Genomic DNA, 13,421 nt, shown 5'->3' on the forward strand with positions numbered 1-13,421 from the left:
CCAGACCTCTGACGCTCTCCTGGGTCTCTAACCTGATTACTTCCTGTGCTCAGTTACTCCTGGGCGCCTGCAGATCGACGGGGCTGCAGATTGACGGGGAGAGAGGGAGTGGGGGACCGGGTCACCGCCTCGGCCCCGCCTACCTGGGGACGGCTTGGGCTTGGGCGAGCTGGCCCAGGGACCCGCCTCCGCAGCGAGGTCAGCCCAGCTACCGCCACCGCTGTCCGGTGCAGAACAGCTGATCGCGTCGCCACCGCGGGTCGTCTCCCTGCGCTCCCTCGGGGTCGCTGCTCCCGTCATGAAGATGCACTTCTGTATCCCGGTGTCCCAGCAGCGGTCGGACTCGCTGGGAGGCCGCTACGTGGTGCGCCTGGGGCCGGGGTCGGGCTGAGTGGCTAGGGAGAGGGTGACCCTGCTCACCGGCTCCCTTAGCTAATTCGGGCCGGGGTCTGTGTGTTTGTAGCTGTACTCCGTGTACCTGGACGGATTCCTCTTCTGCAAGGTGCGCTACAGCCAGCTACACCGTTGGAACGAACAGGTGAGCGGGTCAGAAGCAAGTAGTGACCCCCCACCTGAGACAGGTGGGGGAAAGTGTTGCCCAAAGAGCTCTAGTTGAGTTGTGTGACTGATTTTAGACTTTGGGGGGCTTCGGGTTCCTAATCCCTAAAACAGGTAAGGATTAAATGTGAATTGCTTGGCATACAGCTTCATGATTACATGTTATGGCTCCTAGTCACCTACAGATATGAGATGAGGAACAGGGCACACGTGACTTTCAGATCACCCAGCCCCTCCAGCCCCACCTGTAGAGTGCTGGATCTATGGTGGGCTTCATTTCAGTGCCAACTGTTCCCCAGGGCAGGGTCCCCTTTCAAAATGAGCAAATTAAATCAAGACAAAAGTGTAATCTAAGGAATCTAGAACATGAGCAATCTCCTTTCTCGCTAGAGATTTTAAATTTGCCTCCTTTTAAAAAAATGTGTGTCTGTTTTTGTTTTCAAATGACCATAATCATAAATTTCAAATCCTAGTAACTGGGGAACCCAGAAAACATATGACTTACCAACTTAGGAGGTCATTTCTCACTGCAGTTTCTTACCCTGGTGTGCCTACTATTTTCTCTGGGTGGTAGGTGGATTTATTAGTTTGCTCTAATGGATTTTATTGGTTTTATGAGGAGGTGTAAGTCTTCCAAATGATTAGAGAAGTAAGTGGAATCTGGGAAATAAAGTTCAAATTCTCCTTCCATTCTTCTCCACAAATAGTTGTTTCTTTTCTTTTTTCTAGAGTTTAGATTTTAAAGAACACATACCTCATGTTAAAAAGAGTATAAAGAAGACAGAAGGCAATAACTATTAACATTGGAAGGGGGACCTTTCATACAGGTTCACTAGGAACTATTTCATACTATTCACTAGGAACCCAGAGAAAGTCTCTGGGTTCCTAGTGAACAGTGATGCCATATTTCATTTAACCATCTTCTGATGGTGGACAGCTAAGTTTTTCTACTATTGAAAAGGTGTAAAAAAACCATCAAATACAAATCCATAGACCAGCAAAAGGAAGTCTAATAGACAAAAGAGAAGTGGGGGATGAGAAGGGAAAGGGACAGGGAAAAGGAACAGATTTCCATGCATGTCTAAGTTTATCAGGATAAACCCAATTACTATGTATATCCATAAAGATCTAATAACAAAAAGAAAAAGAAAGGGTTACTATGGCAAGTCTTCTCGTTCACATGTTGTAGTGAATTGGAAAAGTCCATTTTCAAGGTATGATTAAATATCTCTGGACTTAACAAGAAAAACATTGCAATGTGTTTACTAGCAATAATTTGAGTGTATTACCAGTGCCGGCAACACAGAGGACCTTCAGGAATGATTGATAAATGTCTGGAGAAAGAAGCTGTGCATTCAGATTTCTGAAAGATGAGAAGTTGCTTTTGACCAATACACATTTGGGGAGCTGCAGGTGGGCAGATGAAGATCTCGAAGGAAGAGAAAGGAGAGATGTTTCAGACATTTGGTAGCAGAAGTCAGGGTATCTCTCCTGCCTCCATGGCTCTTCCTGGAATGTGAGAGGGGAATGAGGAAGGGGCCAACATGAGTGCAAAGCAGGAGGCAGCAGGGAGAATGTGGGACCCTCTGCTTCCAGGCTGCTCACCTCTCCTCTGACCTTCAGTTTTCTCACCAGAAATAATAAGCAAGCACTTACGTATGGATGCCAACCTCTTAGGGTGCTTGTGACAGTTAGGGGCCAGGATTTGATGTTTAGAACATACTCTGACCCTTACCTTTTGTGGTTTCTTTTCTTCTTCCTCCTCCTCTTTCTCCTCCTCTTCTTTCTTTTTTTTTTCTCATTCTTCTTTTTCTTCCCCTTCTCCTTCTTTTTTTCAATGTTGAGGATTGAATCCAGGGACACTTTACCACTTTGACCACTGAGCTACATCTCCAGCCCTTCTTATATTTTATTTTGAGGTAGGGTCTCATTAAGTTGTCAAGGTTGTCCTCAAACCTAGGATCCTCCTGCCTCAGCTTCCTGAGTCACTGGGATTATAGGTTATGCCACTGCACCCAGCCACATAACATGATTTCTTATTAAACTTGACAAAAATAAATTATCAGTAAGACAATTGAGTCCTAACCCAACTTGCTTTTACTATACTTTGGAATAACATAATGATATTACCCAATTGTCCGTGTTTAGTGTGATGACTTTCAGTAAATGTACATAGTCAATACCACCATAATCAAGACAAAGAACAGTTTTATCACTCTGAAAGTCCCCTTGAACTAGACATGGTGGCCAGGCAACTTGGGAGGCTGAGGCAGGAGGATGGCAAATTCCAGCAACTTAGCTAGAATTTGTCTCAAAATAAAAAAATAAAAAAGGCTAGTGATGTAGTTCAGTGGTAGAGCAGGCCTGGGTTCAATCCCTAGTAGTGCAGTAACTGTGAGATGCAGTGACTCCTGTAATCCTAGAGGAAGGAAGGAAGGAAGGAAGGAAGGAAGGAAGGAAGGAAGGAAGGAAGGAAGGATCCTTGTCCTCTTTGCCCTTGATTCCCTCCATTCAATCCTGGCCCCCAGGCCATAGGACCTACTTTCTGTCATCAGAGTTGCTGCCCAGGATTTTGCTGGAGCTGCCCAGCAACCCCACCAGGGCATCGGCATCGTCACTCCCATTTAATAGATAAAGAATGGAGTGGGGTGGCCAGATTTAACACAGAGAAATACAGGATCCCCAATTAAATTTTAATTTTAGGTAAATAATCAATTTTTAAAATATAAGATGTCCTATGTACTCTTTGGGACATACTTAACTGGGCATCCTGTATTATACTGATCACCAGAGTGTGACATTGAAAGGTTGGGTGAGCTTTTCCAGCCATTTCTCTGTTGTTTTTTATTTTCCTGGTCTGTGGAGGATATGAAACTTCCAAATTCTTAATCTTATTTAATACAAAACACTGTAAAAAAGGGAAATGGTAGAAAAGTCTTGTGTGTGTGTGTATGTGTGTGGGGAGGGGCCAGGTATAGGTGTTTGTGGTAAGAATAAGATTATTACTAGCATATTTATTAAGAAATACTGGGTCTGGGGATGTGGCTCAAGCGGTAACATGCTTGATTGGTATGCGTGGGGCGCTGGGTTCGATCCTCAGCACCACATAAAATAAAATAAAGATGTTGTGTCCACCGAAAATTGAAAAATAAATATTTTACAAAAAAAAGAGAAATACTTACAAAGTTCCTATTGTACGCTGTGTACTTAAATTAAGCGACTACTATGACCTTAGCATATGTAACTTTTGGCTATAAGAATTGGATTTATAGCAGGGCACAGTGGTGCACGCCTGTAATCCCAGTAGCTCAGGAGGCTGAGGCAGGAGGATGGTGAGTTCAAAGCCAGCCTCAGCAATAGTGAGGCACTAAGCAACTCAGTGAGACCCTGTCTCTAAAAAAAATACAAAATAGGGCTGGGGTTGTGGCTCAGTGGTCAAGTGCCCCCAAGATCAATCCCCAGCACGCCCCCCAAATAATTTAATTTGTATTTTGTATGTTAGATACTTCTGAGATTGAGGAGGTACACCTGCCTAGATGCAGTGACTTCTGGTCCATCCCCCTAATACTCCAGGGTATGCATAAGACTGGACCTGGGAAAGAAAAGAAGTCAGCTGTGACTCGTCTTCTCTGATGTCATCCCCTGAGTCCCGTCCCTCAGTGAGGCTCCCCGGAGGACTGGCAGCATGTCCCTGTACTGCTGACCACTGCTCACATTTCTTTGCTGTTTGAACTGGCTGAGCCACCTTTTCTCTGGGTCTTTTGATAAATAAAACCAGTTTGATTCAGACCTCTGCCTTGCCGGCACTACCCTTCCCAAACAGCCATAAAATCTATGATGGCAACATGTAATCAGCTCATTTTGGCCCAGTGTCGTGGAAGTGATGCTGGGCTCTACGAACAGGGTGCTTGCCTCTTGCAATCAGGCAGCATCAGACGTGGCAATGGGGACAAGTCAGGAAAGCTTGCAGAGGATACTTTAGCAGGAGGGGAGGGCTGTGCAAACCTCTCACACTGCTTCTTTGCCCCTCCCTGCCAGGTGCAGATTTTACCTGGCTCCTTCCTCCCACTGACCTAACATGATCTCCTCATTTCTCTACTCGAATCTCTGGTTCCTAACAGGCCGGCCCAATCATCCCCCTTGCCTTACTTATTTCCCCTGCTTGGAGTACTCTTAATTTCCAGTCCACCTGTCAGGAACCAGTCCTTTCTCAAGTCCCACCTCTCCCAGGAAGTCCCCCTTGATTGCATGAGATGCCTTTCTCTGACTCTTCTCCCATATCGAGTTTAGATGCCCCAACCAATATCGCTTTGAGCTGTGCCCTTTTCTGGTGAGTCTGGGACTTGGAGACGCGAGATGAATGAGTCAACATTAAAAACAGAGACTGTAGAAAACTCTGTGTTTATATCTCTAATTCCACTTGCTCCAGGTTCTCACCCCTCTGGAGTTGATATGGGCGCTGTGTGAGCGCAGGGAAGGAGGTGACACTTTCAGCGGGTCAGAATGGTCCCACTTATGTTATAAAGTAGAACTGCACAATGGGGAAGTTCAGTGTAAGAGGTTCTGAGATTTGAAAAAATTCTGAACAGGGTCCTCCAGAAAAAAAAATAAATAACTGAAACTAACAAAAAATGCCTCATAGTAAGAGTTGTGTTTTCCTTTTGATCTTTTTGAACATTTTTTTTTTAACAGAGGGATTGAGCCAAACTCTTTTTTTTTTATTGTTGGTAGTTCAAAACATTACACAGTTCTTATATATCATATTTCACAGTTTGATTGCTAATTCTTAGTATGCAAGAGGTTTCCATAGCTAGACCATGTGCTATCTGAAACCCATCGAGAAGGTTCTGTGGTGATAGAGTTGAGCCGTGGCATTGACTTCCTGCAGGATTAACTACTATTTACTGTATGTTTAACCTCTTACCACATTAGAGAAGGGAGGCAAAAGGTTTCTTGAGAAGTCAGGTCAGGTTGAAAATCTTCTGGGATGCTTTTTGCTCTGTACTGGGTATTAAAACCTAATCCTTGCTAACTTCCCCACAGCCCTTGGCCTCAGACAGGGGCTCCCCCTGATGCCCTCCTGCAGAGGCAAACCTTGGGCAGCCCTGTTGTCTCAAGGTTGCTAGGATGAGAACCAATTTGGCAGCATCTGTGACATTGATGAACACATGCCAAAAAAGACAATTGCCTTTTAAAGATCATTTAATCAGTTAATCAAGAAATAATTGCACGAAAAGAAGACAGGTCTCTGCTTTGCTGGGTGGAATTAGCAGAGATAGGGTGCATAAATCCCTGGATTGTTTAAGCAGCCCTGCCTGGCATGGAGCTCCAGCTGGGGTGCCTTTTGACAGTCTCTGGCAGGGCTGAATATTTCCTTGAGTTTCAGAGAAACACAATGGTTGCAACAATGTTTTGTGCTAGAGTTACATGAAAGGTGGCAAACTTCAGGGCTCCAGGGGACAGGCAAGCAATTTAAAGGAGGTGAGAAGCAGAGCATGGAACTGCTTGTCTCTTATCAGTCAGTTGGGATTGCATAAGAGTGAATCCAGGATTCTAGATCTTCTGGTTTTTCAAGAGAAGCAAGTACATCAAGTATTTTTAAAATGCAAACCTCATTTTTGGGGAACAGTCTTAGTTTACAGAAAATATAGTACAGAGAGTTCCCATGTACTCCACATTATTCAGACTTTCTTCGTTTTTGCCTACTGTCCTATTTCTAATCCAGGACCCCAGCCAGGACTCTATATTTAGTTATTTTGTCTCCTTAAGCTCCTTGGACTATGACAGTTTCTCAGACTTTTCTTGCTTTTTAACAATATGACAGTTTTGAAAAGTACTGGTCACATATTTTATGAGATGCCCCTTTATTTCAATCTTATGTTTTTCACACAATGAAAATAAGGTTATAAGTATTGGAAGGGATGAAGACCTCAGAGGTAAAGCACCTTTCTTTTCTTTTCTAATACATGACAGTAGAATGTATTTTGACATATCATACATAATGGAGTATAACTTCTCAATTTTGAGGTTGTACATGATGTGCAGTTATACTGGTCGCATATTCATATATGAACATAGGAAAGTAGAGTCTGATTTATTCTACAGTCTTTCTCATTCCCATTCCCCCTCCCTTCTTTTCATTCTCCTTTGTCCAATCCAGTAAACTCCCCCAGCCCATTGTGAATCAGCATTAGCATATTAGAGAGAACATTGGGCCTTCGGTTTTGAAGGATTGGTTTATTTCACTAAGCATGATAGTCTCTAGTTTCATCCATTTACTAGCAAATGCCATAATTTCCTTCTTTTTTATGGGTGAATAGTATTCCATTGTGTATATGTACCACATTTTCTTTATCCATTCATCTGTTGAAGGGCACCTAGGCTGGTTCCATAGTTCAGCTATTGTGAATTGAACTGGGTAAAGCACCTTTCTAAGCACATCCTGTCCTGGTACCTACTGTCCACATGTCTTAATCACTGTTGTCATTACCCATCACCTGATTTCTCCACTGTAATTTTCTCTCCCTTTCCTGGTGTACTCTTTGGAAGGAAGTCACTATGCACAACCCACACTGAGAGCAGGCTTTATGTTCCCCTCCTTGAGCAATGAGTCTCAGAAATTCTTCTGCACAGATTTGTCTGTTTTCTCCTATTTGTTCATTCAATAATTTTTATCTGTATAGAATGATGGATATTCACTTTATACTTTGGGCTCAATATCAATACTACTTTATTTTTTGGATCAAATTATCCCAACTTTGGCCCTTGGGAGCTCTTTGAGTTTGCTCCTGAGTGTCTTTGATATGCTCCCAGGGTTGATTTTGTTTTGAGTACTTCCTTACTTCCTGGGGTTACAAGATACTTGGGATCATCTTGTTTATGCCTATCTCAGTCCTGGAATCAGCCCTTTTCCATGGATCCTTGGTTGCTTTTGTTGAAGAACGGCATTAGAAACCAAGGTCTAGGTGCTAGCTGTGTTCAGTGCTGCTGAAGGGTTGCTGCTTCTAGGCCCTCTCCCCTGCAGCAAGGAAGTGAATGTGTGTACAATAACCAATGTACATGGACTTACCTGTAAGTATTTCCATCTGTATCCATCTGTATCTATGCTAAGCTAAAAGTGAGCCCATGACAGTTCATCTAACTCTGATATCTTATTCCTGGTCATTCTTGCCTCCTGGTCTTATCTGCGAATTCCCATAATAACAGTGAGAAACCTGACTCCCACTATCTGCTGTCATTTACTAACTTGTTGGCTGTGTATACACATAGAGCAGTATTAGAATTGTTAACTCATACTCCTGTGGGAAACAACTTTTATCAACTCAAGTGTTTATGTCCAGCTAGTTGCCATGCCATTGGGTTCTACAGACTTTACTCAATTCCAAAGTTCTTTAGGTCAGTCCTTTTCAGCCCTCATTCCTGTGGTTTTATACATTGATAATATAATTAGCTTGTTTTGGCACACCCTGTATACCATCCTGGGATTCTTCCACTTCCTAAATGATTATTAAAAATATTTGCTTTGTTAAGCTTGCATTGTAAGGTTCAGTGGGTTTTAACAAATGTATACTGTCATGTCCACAGTTATAGTATCATACAGAATAAATTTACTTCCCTAAAAAAAAATCTATGTGCTGCACACACAGTCCTCTCAGTATCATCTGAGCCCCTCCATGTGATCACATTATATATGCTAATAAATTACTTTAAAAAAAGAAAAAAATCCCATGTGCTTCACCTATTCAGTACCCCTTCACCCCAAGCCCCAAGCCCCTGGTTACTATTGTTTTTTTAATGGTCTCTGTAGTCTTGCCTTTTCCTGTTCCAGAATGCCATATAATTGAAATCATATAGTATGTAGCTTTTTCAGACTGCCTAATTTCCACTTGGCAATATGCATTTAAGATGCATCCATGTCTTTTTGTGGTTCCATAATTCATTTCCTTTTATTGAAGAATAATATTCTATTATATGGATATTTCTCAATTTTTAAATCTATTCATTTGAAGGACATCTTTACTGATTTCAGTTTGGAGAGCTATTAATAAAGCTGCTATAAATGTTCACATGCAAGTTTTTTATGTGGACATAGTTTTCAAATAAATACTTAGGGGTGTAATCACTGGATTATATGGAGGACTATGTTTAGCTTTGTAAAACATTGTCAAACTGTTTTCCAAAGTGGCTAAAATATTTTGCATTCTCTCCAGGATATAAGTTTTTTAATTTTAAAATCTTAAAAATAAATATTGGTATTAAGTTAAAATTCTCTAAAAATTGATCAGCCAAATGAAATGCATCAGGGAGCTATATTTTGCCCAAAGACTGGCAGTCCATCTTTCAAGATGTTAGACCAACACTGTCCAATAGAACTTTCTGTGCTGTTGAAAATGATCTCTATCTGCTTTATCCAATTCAATAACAACTTGCCATGTTTCAGGCAGCTAGGCAACACTTGAAATGTGGCTAGTATGACTGTGAAACTGAATTTGTATTCTTTATTTTATTTCAATTAAGTTTCCATTTACTCACAGGTGGTGAATGGCCACCATATTGGATGACATAGTTCTAGGTTATAAAGATTTTGACTTTTCCTTGAGTGAAATGGGAAGCCAAAGAGGATTTGAGCAGGGCAGTGCAATGATTTGACTTACAGTTTTAAAGTATCACCTTAGATTCTGTGTTAGAATAGATTGAAGGGGATCAAATGAAGAAGCAGAGAGACTCTTTGGAAGGCTACTGCAGTAATCTAGAAAACAGATGGCAAAGCTTGGATCAGTATAATGGTATTAGGGATGGCGAGAAGAAGGTAGTGGTCAGATTCTTGATGTATTTTGAAGTTAGAGTCTATGCAAGGAAAATGTTTGCCAGATACACACTACTAATTATGGCAAAAGCAATCACAATTAAATTAAAATTTGAATTTTTCCTATTTGCAGTTCTATTTCCCTTAGATCTGCCTTATGCTTTCTTGAAACCACAGACTACTGTAATAGTACGTAATGGTAATTGTTTTCAGCCCTTCTGCTCAAGAAATGCCATAAAACCTGATGAAGTTCTGGTCCAGTCTCTTTTTTTGATATTGCCTTGTCGTTGAGCTGTCATTGCAAGTTTAGCACTGAAACTATTGTTCTTAATTTTAAAATTATTTTTATGAATATTCTATTAAAAAAATTACCACTGTGGTCTTGGGTCATTTATAGGTGGATGGGAGGGAAGGGCCTGCTGGGCTTCTATTAGGATTATATGTCAGCTTTATAGGAATTCTGTAACCAGCACTATCCTATAGAAATATATGCACCATGTATGTAATTTAAAACTTTCTGGTAACTACATCAAAAAGAGTAAAAGAAACAGGTGGAATTAATTAATTAATTAATTTATTTATTTATTTTTTTTTTAAGAGAGAGAGAGAGAGAGAGAGAGAATTTTTAATATTTATTTTTTAGTTCTCGGTGGACACAACATCTTTGTTGGTATGTGGTGCTGAGGATCGAACCCGGGCCGCACTCATGCCAGGCGAGCGCGCTACCGCTTGAGCCACATCCCCAGCCCTGGAATTAATTTAGATTATAGATTAATTTAATATATCCATAGTATTATCAGTTCAAATGTGTAGTCAATATAAAAAGTTATCAGTGAGCCACTGGGTATGGTGGTGCATGCCTATAATTCCAGTGGCTCAGGAGGCTGAGGCAGGAGGATTGTGAGTTTGAGGTCAGCCTCAGGAACTTAGCAAAGTCCTAAGCAACTCAGTGAGACCCTGTCTCTAAGTAAAATATAAAAAATGGCTGGAGATGTGGCTCAGTGGTTAAGCGCCTCTGGGTTCAATACCCAGTACCAAAAAAAAGTTATCAATGAAATATTTAACATTCTTTTTTCTTCAAACTAAGTTTTTGAAATCTGAAGTGTGTTTTCCCCTTATAGTACTTGAGTTTAGACTAGACACATTTCAAGTGTTCATAGCTACCATTATTAGTAGCTTTTTGCATTAGCACAACTCTAAACATATCTGTCAAGTTCAGATATGATACAGATGGGGTTAGGAGTAACTGTAATCGCAAAAAATCACATAATTAGTATAAAATGAATTAAGAAAATTTTGTCTCATATAGAGTTGTTGGCAGTCTTATAAACAAATAGAAAATATGCCCCAACTCTACCAAAATTAGACTGGAGTTGACATTGTGTGACGTTAACATTGTGTGACGTATGTATAATAGCATCTTAAGAGCTTATGCTGAAATGTATTCACCTTTTTAAAAAATATTTATTTTTTAGTTGTAGTTGGACATAATACCTTTGTTTTATTTATTTATTTTTATGTGGTGTTGAGGATTGAACCCAGGGCCTCACACACGCTAGGCAAGTGCTCTACTGCTGAGCCACAACCCCAGCCCACTATATTCATCTTTAAGAAAATAAAATTATCCTATTTTCCTCCTTTTGGCCACCAAGAAGGGTGAATTTTAAGTAAAGTACTGGGCTTTGCTCTAAGGGGAGGCTTTGGTATCCTCCCACCCCTACATTCCCTGGCACTGGGAATTCAACCTAGGGTGTTTATATTTGAGCTGTAGTTTCACCCTATATATTCTTTATTTTGAGACAGAATCTCACTAAGTTGCTGAGACTGACCTCTAACTTGAGATCTTCCTGCCTCAACTCTCCCCACTCCAAGTAGTTGGAGTTTCAGTTGTGCACCACAACACCCCATTGAGGCTTCAGTATCTCATCAGCCTTGAATTCGAGTCTCACTTGTCTTAACTATGTTTTCTGAATCTTTCAGCTGAGGCGGGTCTTTGGAAATTGCCTACCACCTTTTCCACCAAAGTACTATCTGGCAATGACCCCATCTATGGCTGAGGAGAGGAGGGACCAGCTGGAACGATATTTGCAAAATGGTATGTATTTGGGATTCTATTACAGATTTGAGAAATAAGTTGCATAATACAAAATTCATCCATTTAAAGTATATAATTCTGTGGGGTTTAACATATTAATATAATTGTGCAACCATCACCAGAATCTACTTTCAAAATGTTGCGGCGTATCCCCAAAAGAAACCTTGGGCCTATTAGCAGTCACCCCTATTTTAGCCTTCTTCCACCAGCGCTGGCAACCAATATTCTAATTTGGATTTCTAGAGATTTGCTTATTATGGTCATTTTATATACATTTCATATATATATATATATATGGAATCATATGATATGTGTTCTTTGTATTGAGTTTTAAATATTCTTTATGTTCAAATTCACCCTTAGGTGCCATATGTTGACTTTGTAGAAATCAAACAAATGTGACCTGGATTAGGATGGAACAAGGGGTGAGCTGAACTGTGCACAGGAAAGATATAGGGAGGTATCAGAGATGTTTATTAACAACAGTGTCAGAGATTGCACTTCCACCTTGGAAGAGGCTGTGTGAAGGCACAAGGATGCTCAGAGACCTGAGCTGGCCTCTGTGAGGCCGACAGTACCACGGTGTTACCTGGTACCTGGGTCCTGCAAATACTGTGCCTGCAAGACTGTGATTGACAAGATGAAGCTCTTATACAAAAGAGGGAGTTCAGGGTATAGAGAAAAATTAGCATTAAAATATTTAAAGATTTTAAAATTAGGAATCAGTCTATACACATAATATTTTAAAAAATAGAGACTATGCAAAGGAATATGCAATGAAAGGTAAATCTCCCTCCCACCCCAGGCCTCCAGAGGCAAACAATATTACCAGTGATTCCTGTATTCCTTGGAAGCAATCCATGTGTACACTGGAACATATGTCCATTTCTTCTTGTTCAACATAAGTTGAAGTTTACTATACACACTTTTCTGTCCCTGATTCTTTATAACATTTTGCTCTGAAACTGTAACTTACAGAAAAAGTGCAAAAAATAATACAAAAAAAATTTCCGTATATTCACCTAGATTTCCCAATTAACATTTTACATTTGCTTTATTATTCTCTTTCCCATCTGTGTATGTGTATGTGTGTGTTATAGATGTATGTGTGTTTTTTTAAGGTTTGAGTGTTACACACCTAAGTCATTTTATCCTTTATACTTCTGTGTGTCTTTCCTAAGATCAAGGACACTGTCTTATATAACTGTAATATAGTTATCCAAATCAGAAAATCAACACAAATACAGTCATGTTATCTAGAAACCTTATTTAAACTTCAACAACTACCATACTGATGTCCTTCATAGTTAAAGAAAAAAAGTTTTTTCTTCTGTATATTGAATTTTTCCTTTTAAAATATATATCTTAGAGATCAGACTACATGAGCAATTATAGATTTACCTCATTATTTTCATGATTACATTTTTTAGGGGGTGGGTACTGGGGTGAACCGGGAGTCCCTTACCACTGAGTCACACCTGCAGTCTTTTTGAGACAAAGTCTCACTAAATTGCTTAGGGCCTTGCTAAGCTGCTGAGGCTGACATGGAATATGTCATCCTCCTGCCTCAGGCTTCTGAGCGACTGGCATTACTCATGTGCACCACCATGCCCCGCTCATGACTACATATTTTTCTTTAACATAGTCAAAATTCTAAAAACCATCTATTTCCCAGGATTTTTTTTTTATGTGTGTGTGTAATGAAACCTGTGCTTCCTTTTAGACCTGTTGAATAAGACTTTTCAAGCTCAAAATGTATCTCTTTTGACTCTTCATTTTCTCTTGGTTTGTTTTCTCAAGTCTTAGCAAAATACACCTTTAATAATACTGGCCTTTTCACAAGTGCACACAGTGCCTCAGGGGCCACTGTTCCAGGCCTGGTCTTCCCTCACATCATCAGGATGTCTTGTGCATCCTCTGACAAGGTCAAGTAAGGGGACAGCACAGCCGAGTGTCATAACT

The 13,421-nt window shown here is 40.5% G+C and overlaps 1 protein-coding gene across 1 annotated transcript in view; it reads left to right on the plus strand.

Moving 5' to 3' along the window:
• The first annotated feature begins 298 nt into the window (after positions 1 to 298).
• Positions 299 to 13,421, plus strand: part of Snx31 (sorting nexin 31) — a 65,990-nt gene continuing 52,867 nt past the window's right edge. Inside the window, exons 1-3 of the mRNA XM_026384796.2 lie at positions 299 to 364; positions 464 to 538; positions 11,345 to 11,459. Coding sequence (XP_026240581.2) covers positions 299 to 364; positions 464 to 538; positions 11,345 to 11,459 — 256 coding nt within the window. The remainder of the gene's footprint in view (positions 365 to 463; positions 539 to 11,344; positions 11,460 to 13,421) is intronic.

Source organism: Urocitellus parryii, chromosome 7 (assembly GCF_045843805.1).
Source record: "Urocitellus parryii isolate mUroPar1 chromosome 7, mUroPar1.hap1, whole genome shotgun sequence".
Classification (NCBI taxonomy): domain Eukaryota; kingdom Metazoa; phylum Chordata; class Mammalia; order Rodentia; family Sciuridae; genus Urocitellus; species Urocitellus parryii.